Source organism: Mytilus edulis, chromosome 5 (assembly GCF_963676685.1).
Source record: "Mytilus edulis chromosome 5, xbMytEdul2.2, whole genome shotgun sequence".
NCBI classification, from domain to species: Eukaryota; Metazoa; Mollusca; class Bivalvia; order Mytilida; family Mytilidae; genus Mytilus; species Mytilus edulis.
The window spans coordinates 96,314,962-96,342,931 of NC_092348.1; the positions used below are offsets into that span (position 1 = coordinate 96,314,962).

At 33.0% G+C, this 27,970-nt stretch overlaps 1 protein-coding gene across 3 annotated transcripts in view; it reads right to left on the reverse strand.

The window, feature by feature from the left end:
- Positions 1-27,924, reverse strand: part of LOC139524874 (small conductance calcium-activated potassium channel protein 2-like) — a 64,732-nt gene extending 36,808 nt beyond the window's left edge. The window contains exon 1 of one of the 3 annotated variants that reach the window (XM_071320006.1): positions 27,679-27,924. In XM_071320006.1, the coding sequence (XP_071176107.1) occupies positions 27,679-27,732 (54 nt within the window). In that variant the 5' untranslated portion in view covers positions 27,733-27,924. Of the gene's footprint in view, positions 1-2,586; positions 2,745-25,725; positions 25,893-27,678 lie in introns of those variants that run through there. The other 2 variants (XM_071320008.1, XM_071320005.1) reach the window with 2 other exon arrangements.
- Between the last annotated feature and the right edge of the window lie 46 nt (positions 27,925-27,970).

Here is a 27,970-nt window from a genome sequence, read left to right on the forward strand (position 1 = left end):
TTCGCGTTTTCGACTTCGCGTTTTCGCCTTTTCGCGTTTTTACGATATACATGTTATTATAACATAACATTTTAAATATAATTGGAGACAAGACTACAAAGTATAAGTCATTCAAATGATTGTCATATAAATTTCATATTTGTGACGCATTTTAAATATTTTTATAAATTAGACAATTTCTTTACATTCTTGTTGACAATTACTTCAAAAAAATTTAAAAACAGATGCATTTGTATAAAATGCCTTTGAATATACAATTTGCTGGAAGTTATAGTTTGGACATTTTAAAATAAATGAAATTAATCATTATTATCGCCATGGTTACTTAAATTACATAATTTTTCATTTAATGCTCTTGTTGTGAATCTAAAAATTTTAATATTTAAATTAGCTTGTGTGAAAAAAGTTTAAAATTTAATTCATTGTGGAGATGAGACTTTTGTCAAATAAAACTTGGGACGGTTTTGCGAAGCTTTCCTAAGACCTGTTATAAGATAATAGGACATGTCTTATGATCCTCTTAGGACTATCCAAGACCTCGCCTCAAAACTGTCGTAGGTCGATCTTAGCAAAGATATCCTAAACCTGTTGCATGTTCTTTTAATTTAAACAAAAAGTAACCTGGATTTATGGAAAATTCATGTAAATGTAGAATGTGTTTCCCGTATATTACTAAACGCATTGATTAATATTTCAAATTTTCAAAGATGGAAATTTGTTCATCTACAGGAGACATCAAGGGACAAGGCTGTAGACTATAACAACAATAACTTATAAATTTGACTCTTTTAAAAAGATAATGATTTGTTAGAGTATTTGAAACAAAGAATGTAAAGGAATTGTCTAATTTATGAAAATGTTTAAAGTAAACCACAGATATGAAAATTGATATGACAATCATTTGAATGACTTATACTTTGTAGTCTTGTCTCCAGTGATATTTAAAATGTTATGTTATAATAGCATGTATATCGTAAAAAGGCGAAAAGGCGAAATCGCGAAGTCGAAAAGGCGAAAACGCGAAAAGGCGAAGTTGAAAAACCGATTTACTTCGCGTTTTTTGCGTTTTCGACTTCGCCTTTTCGCCTTTGAGTGGGGACAGGCTTTGGTGCACAGTCAGTTACTGAAAGTCATTTAGTTTACTTTCAACCGCTGTTGGATTTTTTCATGTCTTTTTTGTTAATGACTTAATCATCTGTTACAATTTTTAACTAATATGTATGTACCATACATTTTTTTAAATTTTCAAACACGTGTTGTTCCACTAGCCTACTACATATTCATATTCCTGTACTAAATCAGGAATCTGGTCAGTGGTCGATATCTCATTTTTTGAAATCTCATGTTAAATCGCTTATTCGGTCGTCCATATTATTTTCACTCAAAAACCTCATGATCTCAACATCAGATATACAGGGCCTGATATTTTATATTGTAAAAAAACGTATTTATCACAACTACATAAAAAAACACCATTGAAAAATCAAAATTTGACGAGCACCCGTTTCAAAATGAGATCGGACATGTGACATCAACACTTAATTCTTATACAAACATCAAGGCACAGGTGACACAACAACTATAGGTCACCATACGGCCTTTAACAAGGAGTAAATTAACAACTATAGGTCACCGTACAGCCTTTAACAAGGAGCAAATCCCATACCGCATAGTCAGCTATAAAAGGCCCCAAAATGACAAATATAAAAAACTATTTATAAAACTACATTAAATTTTATAATATCTTTTAAAATAAATTCCTTTCTTACAGTGAACCTGTATCACGTACAGACAAGTACCAAAACTAGAAAAAAGATCAACATGGTTTTATAATTTGATCATAATTTAAGTCGGAAGTATTCGTAATTTGGGCAGAAATTTATAAAAATTCGGAGGTTTTTAGAATATGATTAATAATATATATGCAGCACTATACTTACCAAGATACAACTAATTAAAAATATGTCAAATAGATCAAATACTGTTTAAGCACACGTAAAGATTCTCTTTTTAAAAATCCGTATTACGAACTTTTTGAAATTCCGTCGACAGAGTTTGCCTCAATTTTAAGTCTTCGGACAGTTTTTTGAGAAACGAAATATAAATTTATTTAAAAACTATTTTTTTTTTTTCTAAATATGTAAAGACATTTTTTTAATTGAATCTATATGTCATGTTTTCTTCGATATTTTTATACAGTTCATTGAGTTCTAGATAAATACAAAATTGCAAAATGACGAAATACGCGACCCAATAACGTATCCTTCGCCTGAAATAATGATAGTTAATCCATCTAGCCACGGACTTGATTGAGAATAATTAATCCATCTAGCCCCGGACTTAATTGAGACTTTATGTTTTCCTAAGGGTTTGACTCTGTACACATCGTTACATATATTATTATTTGTTTCCACTGTGAATATTTTGATTTGCTCTTTTGTACTTAAACCTCTTCAAATCTGTTTATTTTTATATCAATTAATATATTCAATTACTAAAAATAGCCTTGCTATATAAAAGTGCATGATTTTCACATTGAGTATATGCAAAGGAGACCTAAACTAAACAATCATAGGAAGAGCTTACCGGTTCGGACATCCCGTCCTTCTTCTTACTGTCCAGTCCTAGGATACCAGTCATCGTCTGACCACCAGTCAGATAAACATATGTCTAACTTGATGTTATTGTCACATCTCAAGTTGACATTTAACATATACAATTCTCGATCAATTCATAAAGTTTTCTTTACAACATGTTTTGAGGGTCTTGACTTTTTACAAAAATGAAGTACTTGGAAACTCCATAATGTCATTAAGTGTTACCCCCTTTTAGGACGATCAAAACATGTCATTTTTTGGGCCCTATAAAGCTTGTTGTTCGGTGTGAGCCAAGGCTCCGTTTTGAAGACCGCACTTTGACCTATAATGGTTTACTATTATAAATTGTGACTTGGATGGAAAGAAGTCTCATTGGCACTCATACTACATCTTCTTATATCTATTTGAATGGGAACTTATATTTGGAACGATACCTCCTTTCATCCGGGTTGGAACCCCCCTTTTAAAATTGTATGTATCCGCCGGGCCCCTGTATGGGTAATCTGAGATACATGTAATAGGGCTAACCATAAAATTTTAGGACACCTGAGAAGCATCATAAGATCATTGGACATCTCAGATACACCGTGACACATTAACGCCTTCATGGATTGGATGTAAGACATACAGTTATTTCTTTAGTATGTTCAATATTTTTAATTTTAGTTTCTTGTGTATAATTCGGAGTTTAGTATGACGTCCATTATCACTAAACTAGTATATTCTCAATTTTAAATATCATTATATAGTAGTAAGTGATGACATACATCTTCCTGATTATTTGTAAAATATATTTTATCAGATACATATTTTGTAATATATGAATTAAGAATATTCCCGACATAATTAGACATTATTACCTAATCTGCCTAGCTGAATTCGACATTATTAGCTAATATGCCTAGCTGAATTCGACATTATAAGCTAATATGCCTAGCTGAATTCAACATGATTACATAATATGCCTAGCTGAATTCGACATTATAAGCTAATGTGCCTAGCTGAATTCAACATGATTACCTAATATGCCTAGCTGAATTCCACATTATTACCTAATATGCCTAGCTGTATTCGACATTATTAGCTAATATGCCTAACTGAATTCGACATTATTAACTAATATTCTTAGCTGAATTCGACATTATTACCTAATATTCATTCCTAACTGAATTCGACATTATTAGCTAATATGCCTAACTGAATTCGACATTATTAACTAATATTCCTAGCTGAATTCGACATTATTACCTAATCTGCCCAGCTGAATTCGACATTATTACCTAATCTGCCTAGCTGAATTCGACATTATTACCTAATCTGCCTAGTTGTATTCGACATTATTACCTAATCTGCCTAGTTGTATTCGACATTATTACCTAATCTGCCTAGCTGAATTCGACATTATTACCTAATATGCCTAGCTGAATTCGACATTATTACCTAATATGCCTAGTTGTATTCGACATTATTACCTAATATGCCTAGCTGAATTCGACATTATTACCCAATATGACTAGCTGAATTCGACATTATTACCTAATATTCCTAGCTGATTTCGACATTATTACCTAATCTGCCTAGCTGAATTCGACATTATTACCTAATCTGCCTAGCTGAATTCGACATTATTACCTAATATGACTAACTGAATTCGACATTATTACCTAATATGACTAACTGAATTCGACATTATTAACTTATCTGCCTAGCTGTATTCGACATTATTACCTAATCTGCCTAGTTGAATTCTACATTATAAGGTAATATGCCTAACTGAATTCGATATTATTACCTAATCTGCCTAGCTGAATTCGACATTATTACCTAATCTGCCTAGCTGAATTCGACATTATTACCTAATATGACTAACTGAATTCGACATTATTACCTAATATGACTAACTGAATTCGACATTATTAACTTATCTGCCTAGCTGTATTCGACATTATTACCTAATCTGCCTAGTTGAATTCTACATTATAAGGTAATATGCCTAGCTGAATTCGACATTATTACCTAATATGACTAACTGAATTTGACATTATTAGCTAATATGTCTAGCGTAATTCGACATTATAAGCTAATATGCCTAGCTGAATTCGACATTATTACCTAATATGCCTAGCTGAATTCTACATTATAAGGTAATATGCCTAGCTGAATTCGATATTATTACCTAATCTGCCTAGCTGAATTCGACATTATAAGCTAATATGCCTATCTTAATTCGACATTATAAGCTAATATGCCTAGCTTAATTCGACATTATTAGCTAATCTGCCTAACTGAATTCGACATTATTAACTAATATTCCTAGCTGAATTCGACATTATTAACTAATATTCCTAACTGAATTCGACATTATTAGCTAATATGCCTAACTGAATTCGACATTATTAACTGATATTCCTGGCTGAATTCGACATTATTACCTAATCTGTCTAGCTAAATTCGACATTATTACCTAATATGCATAGCTGAATTCGACATTATTACCTAATCTGCCCAGTTGTATTCGCCATTATTACCTAATCTGCCTAGCTGAATTCGACAGTATTACCTAATCTGCCTAGCTAAATTCGACATTATTATCTAATCTGCCTAGTTGTATTCGACATTATTACCTAATCTGTCTAGCTGAATTCGACATTATTACCTAATATGCCTAGCTGAATTCGACATTATTACCTAATATTCCTAGCCGAATTCGACATTATTACCTAATTTGCCTAGCTGAATTCGACATTATTATCTAATCTGTCTAGTTGTATTCGACATTATTACCTAATCTGTCTAGCTGAATTCGACATTATTACCTAATATGCCTAGCTGAATTCGACATTATTACCTAATATTCCTAGCCGAATTCGACATTATTACCTAATCTGTCTAGCTGAATTCGACATTATTACCTAATCTACCTAGCTGAATTCGACATTATTACCTAATATGACTAACTGAATTCGACATTATTACCTAATCTGCCTAGCTGTATTCGACATTATTACCTAATATGCCTAGCTGAATTCGACATTATTACCCAATATGACTAGCTGAATTCGACATTATTACCTAATCTGCCTAGCAGTATTCGACATTATTACCTAATATGCCTAGCTGGATTTGACATAATTAACTAATATTTCTAGCTGAATTCGACATTATTACCTAATATGCCTAGCTGGATTCGACATTATTAACTAATATTCCTAGTTGAATTCAACATTATTACCCAATATGCCTAGCTGAATTCGACATTATTACCTAATATGCCTAGCTGAATTTGACATTATTACCTAATATGCCTAGCTGGATTCGACATTATTAACTGATATTCCTAGCTGAATTCGACATTATTAGCTAATATGCCTAGCTGAATTCGACATTATTACCTAATCTGCCTAGCTGAATTCGACATTATTACCTAATCTGCCTAGCTGAATTCGACATTATTACCTAATCTGCCTAGCTGAATTCGACATTATTACCTTATATGGCTAGCTGAATTTGACATTATTACCTAATCTGCCTAGCTGAATTCGACATTATTACCTAATCTGCCTAGCTGAATTCGACATTATTACCTAATATTCCTAGCCGAATTCGACATTATTACCTAATTTGCCTAGCTGAATTCGACATTATTATCTAATCTGCCTAGTTGTATTCGACATTATTACCTAATCTGTCTAGCTGAATTCGACATTATTACCTAATATGCCTAGCTGAATTCGACATTATTACCTAATATTCCTAGCCGAATTCGACATTATTACCTAATCTGTCTAGCTGAATTCGACATTATTACCTAATCTACCTAGCTGAATTCGACATTATTACCTAATATGACTAACTGAATTCGACATTATTACCTAATCTGCCTAGCTGTATTCGACATTATTACCTAATATGCCTAGCTGAATTCGACATTATTACCCAATATGACTAGCTGAATTCGACATTATTACCTAATCTGCCTAGCAGTATTCGACATTATTACCTAATATGCCTAGCTGGATTTGACATAATTAACTAATATTTCTAGCTGAATTCGACATTATTACCTAATATGCCTAGCTGGATTCGACATTATTAACTAATATTCCTAGCTGAATTCAACATTATTACCTAATATGCCTAGCTGAATTCGACATTATTACCTAATATGCCTAGCTGAATTTGACATTATTACCTAATATGCCTAGCTGGATTCGACATTATTAACTGATATTCCTAGCTGAATTCGACATTATTAGCTAATATGCCTAGCTGAATTCGACATTATTACCTAATCTGCCTAGCTGAATTCGACATTATTACCTAATCTGCCTAGCTGAATTCGACATTATTACCTAATCTGCCTAGCTGAATTCGACATTATTACCTAATATGGCTAGCTGAATTTGACATTATTACCTAATCTGCCTAGCTGAATTCGACATTATTACCTAATCTGCCTAGCTGAATTCGACATTATTACCTAATCTGCCTAGCTGAATTCGACATTATTACCTAATATGGCTAGCTGAATTCGACATTATAAGCTAATATGCCTAGCTTAATTCGACATTATAAGCTAATCTGCCTAACTGAATTCGACATTATTAACTAATATTCCTAGCTGAATTCGACATTATTAACTAATATTCCTAACTGAATTCGACATTATAAGCTAATATGCCTAACTGAATTCAACATTATTAACTAATATTCCTAGCTGAATTCGACATTATTACCTAATCTGCCTAGCTGAATTCGACATTATTACCTAATCTGCCTAGTTGTATTTGACATTATTATCTAATCTGCCTAGTTGTATTCGACATTATTACCTAATCTGTCTAGCTGAATTCGACAGTATTACCTAATCTGCCTAGCTGAATTCGACATTATTACCTAATCTGCCTAGTTGTATTCGACATTATTACCTAATCTGCCTAGTTGTATTCGACATTATTACCTAATCTGTCTTGTTGTATTCGACATTATTACCTAATCTGCCTAGCTGAATTCGACATTATTAACTAATATGCCTAGCTGAATTCGACATTATTACCTAATATGCCTAGCTGAATTCGACATTATTACCTAATATGCCTAGCTGAATTTGACATTATTACCTAATATGCCTAGCTGGATTCGACATTATTAACTAATATTCCTAGCTGAATTCGACATTATTAGCTAATATGCCTAGCTGAATTCGACATTATTACATAATCTGCCTAGCTGAAACTGACATTATTACCTAATGTGCCTAGCTGAATTCGACATTATTACCTAATCTGTCTAGCTGAATTCGACATTATTACCTAATCTGCATAGCTGAATTTGACATTATTACCTAATCTGCCTAGTTGTATTCGACATTATTACCTAATCTGGCTATCTGTATTTGACATTATTAGCTAATATGTCTAGCTGAATTCGACATTATAAGCTAATATGCCTAGCTGAAATCATTATTACCTAATATGCCTAGCTGAATTCGACATTATTACCTAATATGCCTAGCTGAATTTGACATTATTACCTAATATGCCTAGCTGGATTCGACATTATTAACTAATATTCCTAGCTGAATTCGACATTATTAGCTAATATGCCTAGCTGAATTCGACATTATTACATAATCTGCCTAGCTGAATTCGACATTATTACCTAATCTGTCTAGCTGTATTTGACATTATTAGCTAATATGTCTAGCTGAATTCGACATTATAAGCTAATATGCCTAGCTGAAATCATTATTACCTAATATACCTAGCTGAATTCTACATTATAAGGTAATATGCCTAGCTGAATTCGATATTATTACCTAATCTGCCTAGCTGAATTCGACATTATTACCTAATCTGCATAGCCGAATTCGACATTATTACCTAATCTGCCTAGTTGTATTCGACATTATTATCTAATCTGCCTAGTTGTATTCGACATTATTACCTAATCTGTCTAGCTGAATTCGACAGTATTACCTAATCTGCCTAGCTGAATTCGACATTATTACCTTATCTGCCTAGTTGTATTCGACATTATTACCTAATCGGTCTTGTTGTATTCGACATTATTACCTAATATGCCTAGCTGAATTCGACATTATTACCTAATATGCCTAGCTGGATTCGACATTATTAACTAATATTCCTAGCTGAATTCGACATTATTACCTAATCTGCCTAGCTGAATTCGACATTATAAGCTGATATATGCCTAGCTTAATTCGACATTATTAGCTAATCTGCCTAACTGAATTCGACATTATTAACTAATATTCCTAGCTGAATTCGACATTATTACCTAATATTCCTAGCCGAATTCGACATTATTACATAATCTGCCTAGCTGAATTCGACATTATTACCTAATCTGCCTAGCTGAATTCGACATTATTACCTAATCTGTCTAGCTGAATTCGACATTATTAACTAATATTCCTAGCTGAATTCGACATTATTAGCTAATATGCCTAACTGAATTCGACATTATTAACTAATATTTCTAGCCGAATTCGACATTATTACCTAATCTGCCTAGCTGAATTCGACATTATTACCTAATCTGTCTAGCTGAATTCGACATTATTAACTAATATTCCTAGCCGAATTCGACATTATTAGCTAATATGCCTAACTGAATTCGACATTATTAACTAATATTCCTAGCCGAATTCGACATTATTACATAATCTGCCTAACTGAATTTGACATTATTACCTAATCTGTCTAGCTGAATTCGACATTATTACCTAATATGCCTAGCTGAATTCGACATTATTACCTAATATTCCTAGCCGAATTCGACATTATAACATAATCTGCCTAGCTGAATTCGACATTATTACCTATTCTGCCTATCTGTATTTGACATTATTAGCTAATCTGCCTAACTGAATTCGACATTATTAACTAATATTCCTAGCTGAATTCGACATTATTAACTAATCTGCTTAGCTGAATTCGACATTATTACCTAATCTGCCTAGCTGAATTCGACATTATTACCTAATCTGCCTAGTTGTATTCGACATTATTACCTAATCTGCCTAGCTGAATTCGACAGTATTACCTAATCTGCCTAGCTGAATTCGACATTATTTCCTAATCTGCCTAGTTGTATTCGACATTATTACCTAATCTGCCTAGCTGAATTCGACATTGTTACCTAATCTGCCTAGCTGAATTCGACATTATTTCCTAATCTGCCTAGTTGTATTCGACATTATTACCTAATCTGTCTAGCTGAATTCGACATTATTACCTAATATGCCTAGCTGAATTCGACATTATTACCTAATATTCCTAGCCGAATTCGACATTATTACATAATCTGCCTAGCTGAATTCGACATTATTACCTAATCTGCCTATCTGAATTCGACATTATTACCTAATATGACTAACTGAATTCGACATTATTACCTAATCTGCCTAGTTGTATTCGACATTATTACCTAATCTGTCTAGCTGAATTCGACATTATTACCTAATCTGCCTAGCTGTATTCGACATTATTACCTAATATGCCTAGCTCAATTCGACATTATTACCTAATCTGCCTAGCTGTATTCGACATTATTAGCTAATTATGCCTAGCTGAATTCGACATTATAAGCTAATATGCCTAGCTGAATTCGACATTATTAACTAATATTCCTAGCTGAATTCGACATTATTAACTAATATTCCTAACTGAATTCGACATTATTAGCTAATATGCCTAACTGAATTCGACATTATTAACTAATATTCCTAGCCGAATTCGACATTATTACATAATCTGCCTAACTGAATTTGACATTATTACCTAATCTGTCTAGCTGAATTCGACATTAATACCTAATATGCCTAGCTGAATTCGACATTATTACCTAATATTCCTAGCCGAATTCGACATTATAACATAATCTGCCTAGCTGAATTCGACATTATTACCTAATCTGCCTATCTGTATTTGACATTATTAGCTAATCTGCCTAACTGAATTTGACATTATTAACTAATATTCCTAGCTGAATTCGACATTATTAACTAATATTCCTAACTGAATTCGACATTATTAGATTATATGCCTAACTGAATTCGACATTATTAACTAATATTCCTAGCTGAATTCGACATTATTAACTAATCTGCTTAGCTGAATTCGACATTATTACCTAATCTGCCTAGCTGAATTCGACATTATTACCTAATCTGCCTAGTTGTATTCGACATTATTACCTAATCTGCCTAGCTGAATTCGACAGTATTACCTAATCTGCCTAGCTGAATTCGACATTATTACCTAATCTGCCTAGCTGAATTCGACATTATTACCTAATATGACTAACTGAATTCGACATTATTACCTAATATGACTAACTGAATTCGACATTATTAACTTATCTGCCTAGCTGTATTCGACATTATTACCTAATCTGCCTAGTTGAATTCTACATTATAAGGTAATATGCCTAGCTGAATTCGATATTATTACCTAATCTGCCTAGCTGAATTCGACATTATTACCTAATCTGCCTAGCTGAATTCGACATTATTACCTAATATGACTAACTGAATTCGACATTATTACCTAATATGACTAACTGAATTCGACATTATTAACTTATCTGCCTAGCTGTATTCGACATTATTACCTAATCTGCCTAGTTGAATTCTACATTATAAGGTAATATGCCTAGCTGAATTCGACATTATTACCTAATATGACTAACTGAATTTGACATTATTAGCTAATATGTCTAGCGTAATTCGACATTATAAGCTAATATGCCTAGCTGAATTCGACATTATTACCTAATATGCCTAGCTGAATTCTACATTATAAGGTAATATGCCTAGCTGAATTCGATATTATTACCTAATCTGCCTAGCTGAATTCGACATTATAAGCTAATATGCCTATCTTAATTCGACATTATAAGCTAATATGCCTAGCTTAATTCGACATTATTAGCTAATCTGCCTAACTGAATTCGACATTATTAACTAATATTCCTAGCTGAATTCGACATTATTAACTAATATTCCTAACTGAATTCGACATTATTAGCTAATATGCCTAACTGAATTCGACATTATTAACTGATATTCCTGGCTGAATTCGACATTATTACCTAATCTGTCTAGCTAAATTCGACATTATTACCTAATATGCATAGCTGAATTCGACATTATTACCTAATCTGCCCAGTTGTATTCGCCATTATTACCTAATCTGCCTAGCTGAATTCGACAGTATTACCTAATCTGCCTAGCTAAATTCGACATTATTATCTAATCTGCCTAGTTGTATTCGACATTATTACCTAATCTGTCTAGCTGAATTCGACATTATTACCTAATATGCCTAGCTGAATTCGACATTATTACCTAATATTCCTAGCCGAATTCGACATTATTACATATTACCTAATCTGCCTATCTGAATTCGACATTATTACCTAATATGACTAACTGAATTCGACATTATTACCTAATCTGCCTAGTTGTATTCGACATTATTACCTAATCTGTCTAGCTGAATTCGACATTATTACCTAATCTGCCTAGCTGTATTCGACATTATTACCTAATATGCCTAGCTGAATTCGACATTATTACCTAATCCGCCTAGCTGTATTCGACATTATTAGCTAATATGCCTAGCTGAATTCGACATTATAAGCTAATATGCCTAGCTGAATTCGACATTATTAGCTAATATGCCTAGCTGAATTAGACATTATTACCTAATCTGGTAGCTAAATTCGACATTTTAAGGTACGAAGCGAAGGCATAAAACGAAAATTTATATATCTGGTTCTCTATTAAAAGGCACGGTTTAAAAAGTTACATTATTTTATTATTTGTTCTGTACTTGATAGTCCTATTTATTTCAGTAAAAATTGTTGAGGGACAGCAAATACGCCAAAGTAAGAGGACCCATAGTGAAGATCCGGACAGGAAGAAAGTGAAAAGCAGAGGAAGCAGTGAAAGAATCAGTGACTAGAATATGACACAGGGTCATTGTCGGTTTCCGAATAGTAGGGATACAAGGATTTGGTATGACAACAAAACCTAGATGGGATACAGCAGATGAGAAGGGAAAGAGAGATTTGGTAGAGCAGGAAGTTCGACAGATAGAGAGCAGGAACATCACGGCGTGAAGCAGCAATATAGCTTGTTAAATTGGAAAGGAGCTAGAAGCAGGGCCTTATCTTGGACTGAGATTTGGAGAATGGAGGAGTACCTTTTGAGTTTCCTTCTGAGATCAGTGTATGCTGTACTACCAAATCCATCAAATCTCTATATATGGGGGTTGATAGAATATCCAATGTGCACCTTATGCAAAGACAAACCAGCATTTCTACAACATGTGTTGTCGTCATGTCAAGTGGTACTGAAAGATGGTAGGTACACATGGAGACATGATAGTGTACTAAAAACAATAGCAGCCAGGTTGGACATCAACAGGAAGAAGAAGAGAAAGGTCAAGAAAAACATCACTTTCATAAACTTTGTGAAGACTGGAGGAAAACACACTTTAAGGCTTTTGGATCCTTGCAACAGCAACAGACTAGCAATTTACTGCAGATATTCAGCAACGTATGAGCTTCCCAGTAGAAATAGCAGCAACATCGCGAAGATCAGATATATGGTAATACGGTCATGGGGAACCAGGCTAACAGTGTTGCTGGAACTGACAGTCCCTTGGGGTCAAAGGATGAATGAGGCATACGAAATGATGACTGCAAAATACCAACAGCTTGTAGAAGATTGCCAACAGAAGGGATGGAGAACTTGATGCCTTGCTCATGAAGTATGGTTCAGGGGTTTTGCGGGATAGACGGTATGGCAAACTCTCAGGACCTTAGGAGGGGTAGGAGCAGAGAGGAAGAAGCTTATTTCAGAAGTGTGTAGACAAGCAGAAGTGGCATCATGCACAGTGGATATGGAGGAAGGGTAATGAAATCTGGAAAAGTGGAAATTAGAGATACTAGTATGTGAACTAAGACATTTTGTGTAAATAATGGACTTATGATAGAAGAGAAGTTTTAACAGCTCCGATGAAAACATCTATCAGTGACAGTGCAGCAGTTACATAAGCTGACATATCGGGAGCAACATGTAAGCCATCTAGTTTCAGTTTCAGACTGTTCACCTGAGCCGGTGCACCTCTGGAGGTTGTTGTGGAAAAGCGCCAAAAAGCCGAGGAAGGAGCTAGGACCCCATCTGATGATGTAACTGGATCATCATTATTACGATGTTTACAAGGTCAAATTATTTGTTCCGTATTTGATAGTCCTAACATTTATAGTAAAAATATGTCTTCACATTAATTATGATCTTAATAAATACTTACAGTAAAAGCTAATATAATTTAAAAATAGATCATCATCTGTAATGTTTACAAAAGGTAAATCTAGATTGGAAAGGGGGAAAGAAATAGTTATTAGATGTTCCTACCTTTTAGAAATAACGTCCGTAATAGAAAACAGTAATAAGCCATTCCTTTTTCTTCATGTATCCCCATTATCAAGTAATAAACCATATTTCACAGTTCGTTCTTCGTGTATGTGTAAGATGTTGTTAATTTCAGGTCCAATATAACCACAGATAACGTCTCCCGGGGACAGCGGTTTTGTCGGGTTTGACTATAGCTAATGTAGAAATAATTGTATGTTACATTATAGTGTGTTTTAAGTGTGTTTTATCAATAATTAACTTCTCTTGTAGTGTTACGTGGGAGGTAATGTAAGACAATGGACCGATTAAAAAAATGTTACTCAGTTATATTAGTAAGACAGCATTTGCAGATGGTGTACACTTGGAAGAAATAAAGTATATTTTTGCATTTTCGTTTACCGAGTTAAGGAGTCGTGTGGTTTTTAAAGACCAAAAATATCTGCTCCTTGTTTTTGTGACATAACAGTTCAAAACTCAAAGGTTTAAAAAACACATTGATTGGTTATAAATAACTTGGTAATACTTAACGTTCAGAGGCAGTTATTTATTTATGCATATTCAGGACGAAAAACTATCAACAAGTTAAACGAGTATTAGCCGTCAAATTCATGTTCACCGATTTGACTCAAATTCTCATATTTGATTAATAACACATTAAAACGTATATCCAAATTAAACAAATTCTGAAATAAATTATGCACAATAATAATAAAATTGAGAATGGAATGCATATATTTGATAAAATATGTCAGAATTTCGTGTCTCTTTTTGTCTAGACGCCATCTAATTAACTATCAAGATGACCTCCGAAGACTGCCGATCGTCATATTACCCGATATTAACATAAAAGATAGCGACCTCGTGCAATTGGATTTTTTTTCTAGGTCTGTTTGATTTCTTGTTATTGGTTAGAAATAGGTAAATTATAGTTTTACCTGTATAACAATGACATTTTATGGATCGAATCAACAGTCAACGAAGTGGTTCACTTTTGTTTCACTTTCAATGTTGACATTCCTTTCCTTTTAATGACTGAACACGACGTAAACATGCGCAACCAATCTCTAGCTAATCGGTTAAATTGGAAAAAAATAACGTGTTATTGTTCAAAAGACAGAAAACAACAGTATTTATTATAGTCTAATTTAGTTTAATATGAACAAGTATAAAAAAAAAATAAAAAGATTTTTATAACAATCAAAATTAACAGACAGAAGAATTATAGACAACCTCAACGGCAAAACAACAGACGAAATGACAGACAATAGTCACCAATGTTCCCAATAAAAAAATACGGAGAAATTGATATGACAACTGTCCACTAAAGTTAAAAAAAGTATAATGTGTAATCAGAAATAAAGTCCAAAAGTCTAAACATGAACTGACAATTTAAAGAGGAACAAATCTTGATTATCTTCAAAACAGTTCAAGGTAAAACAATAGTTATGTTTCTATTAAACTTATGTCATACATATGATGATTAAAAGGTTCACATTTGACTTGTTTCAAACATTTGGTATTTGTGGCTCTGATCATTCATTTTAGGGGGTATATATATAGCGTCATATTCTGACTTTTAGAGGGATGATCATTCATTTTAGGGGGTATATATATATAGCGTCATATTCTGACTTTTAGAGGGACATGGTATAATTTTAACTTGGTTCATTTATTTTCATGAGAGCTATATTTCGACCGATCGAACCAGGATATATTTAAAAAAAAATTAAATGTTACAAACTGGCCGTAATAATTAAAGAAGAGGTAGCGAAAAATGTTATAATAACATAAACGATACTAATTTTTCTACACCAGATGCGCATTTCCACAATTAATGTCTCTTCAGTGATGCTCGAGGTCAAAATATTATAAATGCGATTTTACAATTGAACTATTCGCGAAAATTAAATGTCATTTTAACCAAAAATTCAAATGGATTTTGTATTGAGTTATAGCAAGGATTTGTATAGTAATACTATACATACAAATCCTTGATTATACTACTATTTAAATAAGTTAATTTGTTAATTGTTTTTTCCTGTTTCTGCATATTTAATATTGAAGACAAAAGTAAATTTGTTAAAAGTACATTGTTTAAGAGGTAAAATTTAATATGAGTTGAATTGTCTGATAAAACGAATCAAGCTCAATTACACAGACGCGAGGTTTGGGCGTAAGGAATAAAAGTTAAACAAATGATTTGTCCTTGTTGTCTGGGTATATATCGGCTGTAACTTAGGGTGCATTTCTTTCTAACAAAAACGATGCAAACGACTAAGCGCTCATATGTGTTTATCATTTGTTTCTAACATACGTTTGCAAAGTTTACATAAACTTTGACAAACTATGCAATCGCTAAAGATGCGTCTACAGTTTGTCGTTCGTCGTTTGTTAGTACAAACGCTACATTTGTTTCTAACTAGAACTTGATTAAACAATTATTTTGTTTTGTACGTTTGTAAAAAATCTGTTTACCAACAACATGTGCATACATAATTTAAAGTTCAAATAGGGTCAGTAAAGACTTATTAAACGTTGTATTTGTTTCTACTTTCGTAGCGTTTAGAAAACAACAACAAACGGCACACAACGTTTACAAAATTTTGGTTAGAAAGAAATGCAGCCTTAGTCTGATTGAGAAAAAATACTATTTTCTATATGAATATGGAGACTAATCATATTAGGCGAGTGTAATATTTGAAAAAGACGTCTAGTTAAGGACTTTAATGCACCCACCTAACACACGGCTAATTTTTTTTTTAAATGAAAGAATAATGATTTAACTTTGATTTTTGGCCGGTCGTCACAAAATCGTACGGTGCAGTTTTTGTAAAATTGACGTTTATTTCAGAAATTAGTTGAAAATTATATAATTACGACATGTTTTTCAAGCAAAGGAAATTAGTCGTATCTCTTCTTTTAGACAGAATAATTAAGTGAATTAGATTCTTAAAATAATGAAAAACAATATTTACAACTGTAAGTCCGCATGCTTTTGCATTCCTTCTAAATATTTGACATTTTGTACGAAAATTTTCATAATCCCGACCTTTTCGGATCTACAATTAAATTTTTATTAAATGTTTTTGCAATATATCCGTTTTAGATCACACCAAATTACTCATCAGTTATCGTTTTTTCATTCAAGATCAAGACTTTATCTCAACATTTCTTAAAATCACGAATTTCTGTAATTTTATGATGTTGGGTAAAATCACTATAATTTCCGGAATCCCTTATCTATTTCGTTATCGTTTTTTACTGAATATATTAGTCGATTTCCGTGTACTTAATAGTGCTATTAGAGTACGATAAATCATATTTAAACGGTTCTATTTCTATCTTTAACTTCAGTGTAGCTTAAATAGATATAAAATCGTCCAAAATAAAGATCAAATCAAAGTAAAACATAGTTTTTGAGTTCTGCAGATTTCACCCCTTTCTAAATTAGGAATCGTATCGGAAAATTGTAGAAAATCTTCCGAGTCGTGTCAAATTTTCACAGTCCAGTTCACAATGAAACCCTTCCTTTGCTAAAAAGCAAAAAAACTATCCATTTATTGACACAGATGCATAGTCTGTCATATATTTACTACATAAAAACTATGTTGTTAACACTTAAATGAAGATACAGTTGTATTGCCGGAGTGGGAAAACGAAAAGATGAAGTTTACAGAAGACTGGTCGATGAATATGAAAAAAATGAAAACATCCCATTTGAAAATACAAAATATCATAAGAGTTGCTATAAATGTTTCAAAAGTATGCACAACCTATCAACTTCTGTTTTGTCTGTACAAAGAAGTTACACAACTTCATAAGGTATCCTCTAAGGAGCAAACTCAAGCTGTATTGAGTGTTACTACATATATCTCCTACAATGATCTGATTTACAAAATAACTCATGATAATTTTACTATTAAATCTTAATACCATCGAGCTTGCATCGCTAAATATTTGCTACAAAATTTGAAATCAGAAATTAAAGAGCTATTTAGTTCTTAACATAAAACAGCTTTTACTAACATTTCGACGATTAAAGATGACGTGCCTGTACACAAGGAAGTATTCTGGTTAACAACTTTAATTACTTGATCAGTTAACCGGGCTTAATTTCTGCCCGAGGATCGCCCCCCGAGAAAACTACACAACATATTATCAGCTTCAACAAAAACTAAAAAACTATGGTCAATTTATAGTTACATGTATACAGCTTCAACAAGGCCAAGGTACATCCAATATTGTATACAGTAGCTCTATAATTTTGTCTTATGCCGTAATGACGGAAAATTACCCGTTTAAAATGACTGTGATATTCGGTCTGTAAAATTTAAAGATCTGAGCAGTGACTGCGAAACTGGTTGCAAGCACTTAGTGCAGCTACTTTACGGAAGCAGATATAGGGTAAAGTTGTAATCCAATCAGATGAATATCCATTATCTAAAAACATTTCACTTTATTATTAATTGAAATTATGCCACCTGCTTTAAAAACATTTCTGTGTTGCCTTTTGGATGATGGCACATCTGCGGCAGTTAATAAAGCGTACGATATTCCTATTGACAAAGTTCTTAGATGTATGGCTTTAGTAGAACGTATATTATCTATAAATATTTTTTTTACTCTTTTTCATTTAGGTTTATCACTACCAATGCACCGTATTTATGGACACACCTTTGATAACTATTAACAAGTTTGACTGATCAGGAGATTAGAAACAATGAAAATGGGGCATACATTCTACATGGCATTATTTTTCTTCTGGGGGTTAAAATTTTATCCAAGACAATGTCGACCCAACTACAGAAACAATAAAAGATCTCCGTATGACTTTGGTTGGCTAAAAGGCAACATCTGTCCGGTATGATGTCATCCAACTTTCTACAAGATTTGATCTGTTCACGCAATGGTATAGGTTTAGGGGGAGGGTTGAGATTTCCCAAAACATGTTTAACAACGCCGCAATTTTGCGCCTGTCCCAAGTCAGGAGCATCGTGCCTTTCTTAGTTTTGTATGATTTTTAATTTAAACTTCTTGGGTATATTTCGAAGCTTAGTATGACGTCCATTATCATTTCAAAGTAGTACATTTTTGTTTAGGGGCCAGCTGAAGAACGCCTCCGGGTTTGGGAGTTTCTTGCTGCATTGATGACCTATTGGTGGTTTTTGGCCGTTGCCTGCTTTTTAGCGGGTTTGTGTCTCTTTGACAAATCCCTCGTGTCCATTCCAAATTTTTAATTCAATCTGTATATAGTAGATCTTGTGTCCGCTTTGAGCAAAACCTTTGCTGTACTGATATATGCCCATGCCAAGGAAGTTGTCTTTGTATGGATATGTTGACCGATAAGAATGATGAGATTACAAGTTAAAATGAAGCTATAATATTCCGATATCGCAATATTCCGACACCTAAATGGTCCAACATCCCATTGGTCCGACGTTTCGATCACGGGATTTTAACATTAGAAAGCCAAATAAAGTATTCAATATTAGGATAGCCTTGTCCTCCGTTTGAAGCGGCGAAACAAGATAAAAAAACGTAATACTTAGTGCAAAAGTAGCCGAACGTCATCACTAGTGTAATATTTAAAAAGAGTACAAACTACTTTGTCAAGTGTTGTTTGATTTATTATATATTTCAAGATACACGGCGGCCGACTGAAGTAAAATCAAACACATTTTGACGTTCAATGAGTGATCATATTTTCCTTGTGATGTTTTATATTAAAATTGTCAATTTGTTGATATAAATATACCAGTAGCACTTTACTCATTTTAGTTATGTTTGTTAGTACTCTTATCATATCTGCTTTAGTGATGTATGAGTTGTTAATGTCTGTGTCATTTTGGTCTTTTGTGGATAGTTGTCTCATTGGCAATCATACCGCATCTTCTTTTTTATATATCAACATATTGCAACATATATAAAAGAAAATCTGCTCTATGGTTGTCAGGCTTTCAAACTAACAGGAGACCATACGCTTCCTCAATTTTAATAAACAGCTCATCATGGGACTTTACTAAACAATTAAAAAAACGCCATATGTTATATTTTCCCCTTGCTTCAAATATTTTGTTTCGGATTATTTATATCAAATTTGCAGATATATATGTTTGTAAATACGTGAAATCAAATGATATGGAGGTATTATATGATTTAGATAATGCAAGGGCGACTACAGATACATTTGTGTGACTTAAATGTTGATTTTCAAAGATTCCGAGAGAAAACGTTATGTAACATGCGTTACCGTTAAAATCAACCAAAATTAATTAATATTATGATAGAAATACATTTTCCCAACAGTAATACAGCATTCCTATAAAATTGTTTCGTTTTTGCATTTGTTTTGACTCGATTTTACAACTGGAAGTATCCGTGAATTGAAATTGCACTCATGACCTTTGACCTCGATTTAAAAAAAAATGCACCATAATTTCTTTTGACGACCGGGATATTTAGAAAGTACACATTTTTAGCTTTCTAGTGATATATAATTTAGCCGTGTGTTAGGTAGGTGCATTAAAAATGTAAATTTGGCTCTCATATCACTCGCCTATATAAATCATATTCGTTATTGATAAAAAAAAATGCTTGGAAGTAAAATTCTGTTCAGCTTTGCCATTCTTATTTTACTGTTTCAAATTATTTTGAGCGATCTGTTTTCTTATTTTCTGAATCGCAAAGTATACTGTCGGATTCTTTTGTTTCGTGGTTCAGCATTAATTAATAGCCGATAAAAAAAAGTTGAATGCAAATGATATGTACATACGAAGTCTTGTATTATAGGACTACCATTTCAACGTGAAAATTGCAGTAGAAGAGGGCACATCACAGAACTCATCTCATAGTATGTGCCTAGTATGATCAAAACTGTATCGTATGACCTTAATAAAGAAGAAAAGGCAGCAACAAAGCTTAAGAACGGACAATCAGAGTAAGAATATCACTTAATCTGTTGCGGAGGGTATAAAACGTTAGAATTGCTTAAGTAAGTCAAAGATAATCAAAGAATGTCTACCATGAACCACCTTGTTTCTAGGAATTTTTTTAAAGAGCACACGTGTTTAGCATAATGTAAACAATTTATAAATCGCGCCTGATTACCTTTTCGGTATGTATTATCTTTTTCATTACAAAACATTTCTAAATGTTCATTCATCATTTGATTAAATTAAGTATATAACAATGTATAGAGCCTCAATTGATAATAAAAGCAATACAAAGTTATTTATTTCTATACAGATGTTACCGTATAGAGAAACGTCAGATGTTTTGGTCAATACACATCACCGTTGACCTTCAATCGTAAGTCATAAATAGAAACTTTAATGATTTTTTTCTGATTTTTTTTTCCAATTTGATGAGGTGATATTAAGTTGACCGAAATATGGTAAAGCTAAAAAAAACATACGAAATAATATCTACAGAACAAGTGAACGCCAAAAATAAATCGGTCAACATTCTAAATAAATACATAAAACGCCTGTTCTTCATTTTGAATAACCATGCAGAAATTGCTTTCGTTTTAAACACTGCAATACCATCGTGAAAACATTTTTGAAATGTGGGAGCGGTTAAGGCAGTGGCATGTTGACTAGATTTTGAATCTTCAAGCTAAACGTGCAGTTTGACTACGAATCTTAGAATTTAATAAGCTTTATGATGGTGAGAATTGTTTAGATTCGTTTGGACAATACGTTTTTGACTGAGACCTCTTATAATAAAACCAAAATAGCTGTTGAGTAGCCATAATTACCAGAACGCGCTTGGCAGACCAATATTGACTCCGAACAGAACATAAGATGGTTTAGTTAGTTCATCGCTAAATTCTGCGTCAACATGCGAGAGAAGAACAGCAAAAATGGGCTGTACCATTGATCTATTTATTTGTTCCTAGTAAAATCACATTTCAAGATTTTTTCTTTTTCATCTTCATTTTAATGCCTATCATATCATCTTATTCTAGATCTTCTTCTTAAGGAAGACTAATACTTTTCCTATGACATTTGATATAATTATGGGCTGTAACTAAATTAGATAAACTATATAATTATCTTATATTGTAAAGAAATGAAGCAACCTTGACCTCATAATAAACTGTAAAGCAACTCATAATATATTTGTCGATTAATGAGACTGAGTATAATTGAACATGCAAGTTAGTCCTAGTGGAATATACTAAATAATTGTCTGTTTTACATCAATTAGCCTTTTTGTTTATATCCACATTTCATTACCAAACACAGATTAAATTTGATTTACATGATATTGATAATTTCAAGTTCAAGAAGGTTTTTGTTTTCCAATAATCATTATTTACGACACGATTTATGATAGGAGAAAATAGATTTGTTATTTATATTTATAATACTTTATTTCCAGTATTTTCAGCACATATAGGACTCAAATCTATGGTGGGTTCCAAATCTATGGCAGATTCCTAATCTATGATAAATATGACGTCATGCCATCCGAAATCTATGGCAGATTTTTTAAAACCCTAATCTATGGCAAATTTTGTAATTTCCTAATATATGGCGGATTTTTGTTGTTTCCAAACCTATGGTAAAATTTGTGCAAATGAGAAACAATGCACTATATATATACGACCAATGACTTGTCTTAAACAAGTGGAAATATACGACAACGGGAGCATATAGATATAGGAAGATGTGGTGTGAGTGCCAATGAGACAACTCTCCATACAAATAACAATTTAAAAAGTAAACCATTATAGGTTAAAGTACGGCCTTCAACACGGAGCCTTAGCTCACACCGAACAACAAGCTATAAAGGGCCCCAAAATTACTAGTGTAAAACCATTCAAACGGGAAAACCAACGGTCTAATCTATATAAACAAAACGAGAAACGAGAAACACGTATATATTACATAAACAAACGACAACTACTGTACATCAGATTCCTGATATCTATAAACATTTGTGAAATAAACTTTTCATAAATGGTCAACCAAAACATTTCATAAATGATGAATTCATATATCCTAATACAGACTGAAATATTTAAATGATGCGCCCGGTTAAAACAATAATTTTTAATGCATGATACCTGTTTAGCCCATTCATTAAACCAACTAGTTCAAGTCCCTCAACAAACAAGAAGGCAGGTTTTTATATAAAAAAAGACAACTAAAAATGAACAGTTTGAATTTTCACATAATGTTATTTTGTAGTTATTTTTTTTATTTGATGACAATTCTAATCAAATTGGTATCAGGTAATTTGATCTTTCAGTTTATAACCTTTGCCAGACGTAAAATATTTTTTATAAATCCTTATGAAATTTCCGGTACTGAAAACCATCGATGTCTTTATTCAACGCGGGCTTCGATCGGTACATCACATTTCATCTGAAATGGTGTTCAAATCCATTGGTTCCGTCGTATTCGGCAGCGACGATGTAATGTCGTTATTCAATTGTGACGTTACGAAAAAGATCTGCCATAGATTTGGAGAAAACAAAAATCTGCCATAGATTTGATTTCTTTGACGTTGGTAACGTTACATTTGCCATAGATTAGGAATCTGCCATAGATTTGGAACCCGCCATAGATTTGAGTCCTACATATATATTTTGCTTACACTGGATTTTTCTTTTTAAGATAAGAATCAAACAACACTGGTATCTTTTGGATCAGTACATCTATGAACGGTAATATGCAGATTAATGCGACCTGGTTTGCTTAATTGATAGATAGTTGTCAAAGGTACCAGGATTATAGTTTTGTACGCCAGACGCGCGTTTCGTCTACATAAGACTCATCAGTGACGCTCATATAAAAATATTTATAAAGCCAAACAAGTACAAAGTTGAACGAGTTTAAAACTGGGTACATGTATTACGATGTGACGAATGGTAGAGTAAATATAAACGGTAAAGGGTTCATGACTTCTGAATTTGACAGTGCCCGTGAAAAAAAGCTCCTTATGATTTTTAACTTCCATAACTATTACCAAAAATAGCAACAACACTGCATGGGGACTTTCATGACAGCTTTTGGTCATTCTCGAAAGGCTTGGCATTTGAATGGTTACAAACAGCAATTAATGAAAATATTGATATAATTTAAATAAGCTCAATGAATAAGCATGTTCACCATTCCTTACATAGAGGGATGACGTACTTTCGATCACGAGACACTGTACGGCGTAGACACGGTTTGTGACGATGAAAGTTCTCCCATCGTTCAATTTTCATCCATGGAGATCCCTGCCTTTATTTATCGATGCTTTGGAAATCATGAAAAATAATGTTAAAATCATAATTTATAGTATAAGATATCATTAGATACTATAATAATATCTAAGATATTAGCAAAAAACTGCAAAATTTCTATAAAATTACTAACTCAGGGGCATCAACCCAACAACTGGTTGTCAGATTTGTCTGAAAATTTCAGGGCAGATATATCTAGATCTGATGAACATTTTTGCCACCAGTCAGATTTTCTCTATATGCTTCAGTTTCAGAGATATAAACCAAAAACTGCATTTATCCTATGTTCAATTTTTAGCCATGTCTGCCATCTTGGTTCGCAGGCAGGTCATCGGACACATTTTTTAAACTAGATTCTCTTATGATAATTGTGGACAAGTTTGGTTACATTTTGTCTTAGTAGTTTCAGAGAAGATTTTTGTAAAAGATTACAAAAATTTAAGAAACATTGGTAAAATTGACTATAAAGGGCAATAACTCCTGAAGGGGTCAACTGATCATTTTGGTCATTTGACTTATTTGTAGATCTTACTTTGCTGAACATTATTGCTGTTCACAGTTTATCTTTATCTATAATATTATTCAAGATAATAACCAAAAACGGCAAAATTTCCTTAAAATTACCAATTTAGGGGCAGCAACCCAACAACGGGTTCTCCGATTCAACTGAAAATTTCAGAGCAGATAGATTTCGACCTGATAAACAATACCTTACCGGTCAGATTTGCTCTAAATGCTTTGGTTTCAGAGATATAAGCCAATATCTACATTTCCCCCCTATGTTCTATTTTTGGTTGGTTAGCCGGATCACCGGACACATATTTTAAACCAGATACCCAAATGATGATTGTGGCCAAGTTTGGTTTAATTTGGCCCAGTAGTTTCAGAGGAGAAGATTTTTGTAAAAGTTAACGACGACGACGGACGACGGACGCAAAGTGATGAGAAAAGCTCACTTGGACCTGCGGGCCAGATGAGCTAAAAAGGGGGGTTCCAACTTCATGACCCCATTCAAATGCATTGATCGTCCAAAAAAGGGGGTTCCAACCCCCGGACCCCCCCCCTTAGACCCGCCACTTCTCTTCAATCTTGTACTTGTTTGGCTTTATATATAACTATTTTGGTCTGACCTTCATTGATGAGTCTTATGTAGACGAAACGCTCGTCTGGCGTACTAAATTGTAATCCTCGTACCTTCGATAACTATTAATAACAGTTTGCAATATAAAACCAAAACTTGCATTTTATCCCTATGTTCTATTTTTCCCTTGTCAAGTGATGATAAAAGGTTTACTCGGCCCCATCGAGCTAAAAATGGTGAAACTAGTGGGGAGCTAGGTTAAGTTTAAAAGCGCCAAACCTTCCATGCTTATATCAGGCATTAAGTGGTAAAACAAAATCAGTTTCAAACAAACTGAAATATATATTACTTCACTTACCATCAAAGATGTCCAGTTTTCCCCATTCATTGATGCATTTCACTAGTAAAAAGACTTATAACAGCAAAGGTTTCATTCATAGTCAATTTAAGAATGACCTGACTTGTTACGTAGTAGGCTAGACGCTTGCATTTATTTCTTTATATTTAATACGTAATTCTGTTTTAAGAGGTTTGTTTACGGATAGGTTGGCATGAATACCAAATAGTGCATGCTTCAGTGCATGGTGTTAATAATTTGTTGTATTGGTGCTCTTATACTAGCATTTTACTAATACCACTCTGTCTGTGGTGCAGAACGTCTTATAATAATACTTTTTGACTAAAAACGCCTTAACAACATTTCAGAAAAAAAACGATTTATCTAACCTACATATTGAGAAATGAAAGTTATCCCGATTTTAACGATTTTAAAAAAATCATAAAACTCTGTGAATAGGATTAAACATTGAATCGAGTTTGCGAACGTAAAACTTCCTACGAGATGACTTAGTTTGTCATTAAGATATCTTTCTTTTTTCGGCAGCTTACCCTCTCAATCAGTGATATTCTTTCAATGAAATCATTATAGATACAGCGAATCAACTAACATTTATTTATACATAATTATATACATTCTATGCAGGTTCGATATAACTGGAAACGGAGACAATCAAAATCGTCTCGTTTTTCCTTAATTTCAGATCTTAACCGAATCTTAGTGATAATATATATATATATATATATAGGAGTAAGTCCAGTCATACAGCAAATCGGCGTTCGATATTTCCAGTTTATATGTGATAGTGGACTTGCGCCTCCTAAAATTGGTTAAACGAAAAACACTCGAACATCACCAAAATCAACAGACATTCAACAAATGTCTTGGCTTTGTGTTCGACATTGAATTGTAAGCTTATTTGCTTTCGTTTTTCCTTTAAACTCACGAAAAATAGGTTAAACAAGAAAATGTCCCCATTACACGGATGCCCCATCCGCACTATCATTTTCTATGTTCAATGGACTGTGAAAATGGGTGGAAATATCTAATTTGGCATTCAAATTAGAAAGATCATATAATAGGGAACATGTGTAATAAGTTTCAAGTTAATTGGACTTCAACTTCATCAAAAACTACCTCGACCAAAAGCTTTAACCTGAAGCGGGACAGACGGACGGACGAACGAACGATCAGAGGGACGAATGAACGAAAGGACGGACGGACGAACGAACGAACGAACGCACAGACCAGAAAACATAATGCCCATAAATGGGGCATACAAATCGTTTTATTAAATGATGAACGACATCTGATTTTGGTATTAGTCGATAAAACTAAATGTAAAATAAAGAGATGTGTGATGATTTTTAAATGTATTTGAAAATTCCGGGCGTAAATTTACTAAGCGGATATTTTAACGGATACCCGAAAATTGTCAAAATCAATACCGTTACCTTCATTCACTTTACCTGATAGAAAACATCTCTACATCACATCTTAAAAGCAGTCATTCAGTGAACTTCAGCAAAATTAAGACCAGTAGTCGTTGAATTAAGGTATGAAATTTTAAAATTTATAATAATAATTTTATATTCTTTGAATTTCAAATGAATAATACTTATAGTAATTTTAAACTTCAATCAATTAACTATAATTTTAACCTTCTTCGGTGTAGCGATATATATATATATATGCACTAGTGGAAAACAATCACTTAATCATGATGCATAAACATTCATCTTAATCCAGGCATAAAGGGGAGATATATATGATATCGTTGTGCTTTTTTAAAATAGTAATGTCAAAAAACAGGACGAAAGCATGGCAACATTTTCATTTAAGTGTTGCATGCATAATGTATGTTGTAGAAAAGGTCTATAATTGTCTGCGACCATTGCTGTGCATGTTCCGTTAAAGAAATCTGTCATTATTCGATGAGATCAAAAATTTTGCCATAAACTAAATGCTACTTACAAAGTCTTCAATATCTGACCAAGATCGGCTTTGGTCATCCTGTCTTATGGTCATCTCAATGACCACTTCTCTTCTTTCTCCGTTCGCTCCTCTTCAAGGTTTTCTTGGCCCAATACACACTGTTTTCATTATTAATACACGTTTACAATTGTAAAATGTCAGTAATCCTAAATAAAAATAAACTGTCCTAGCATTAAATCGTCACCCACAACCTGTTTATTTTAAAATAAAATATAGCAATTCTTTAAATAAAGACAACAAAGAAAGTGTGACGTAGAAATGTATCGTTGTC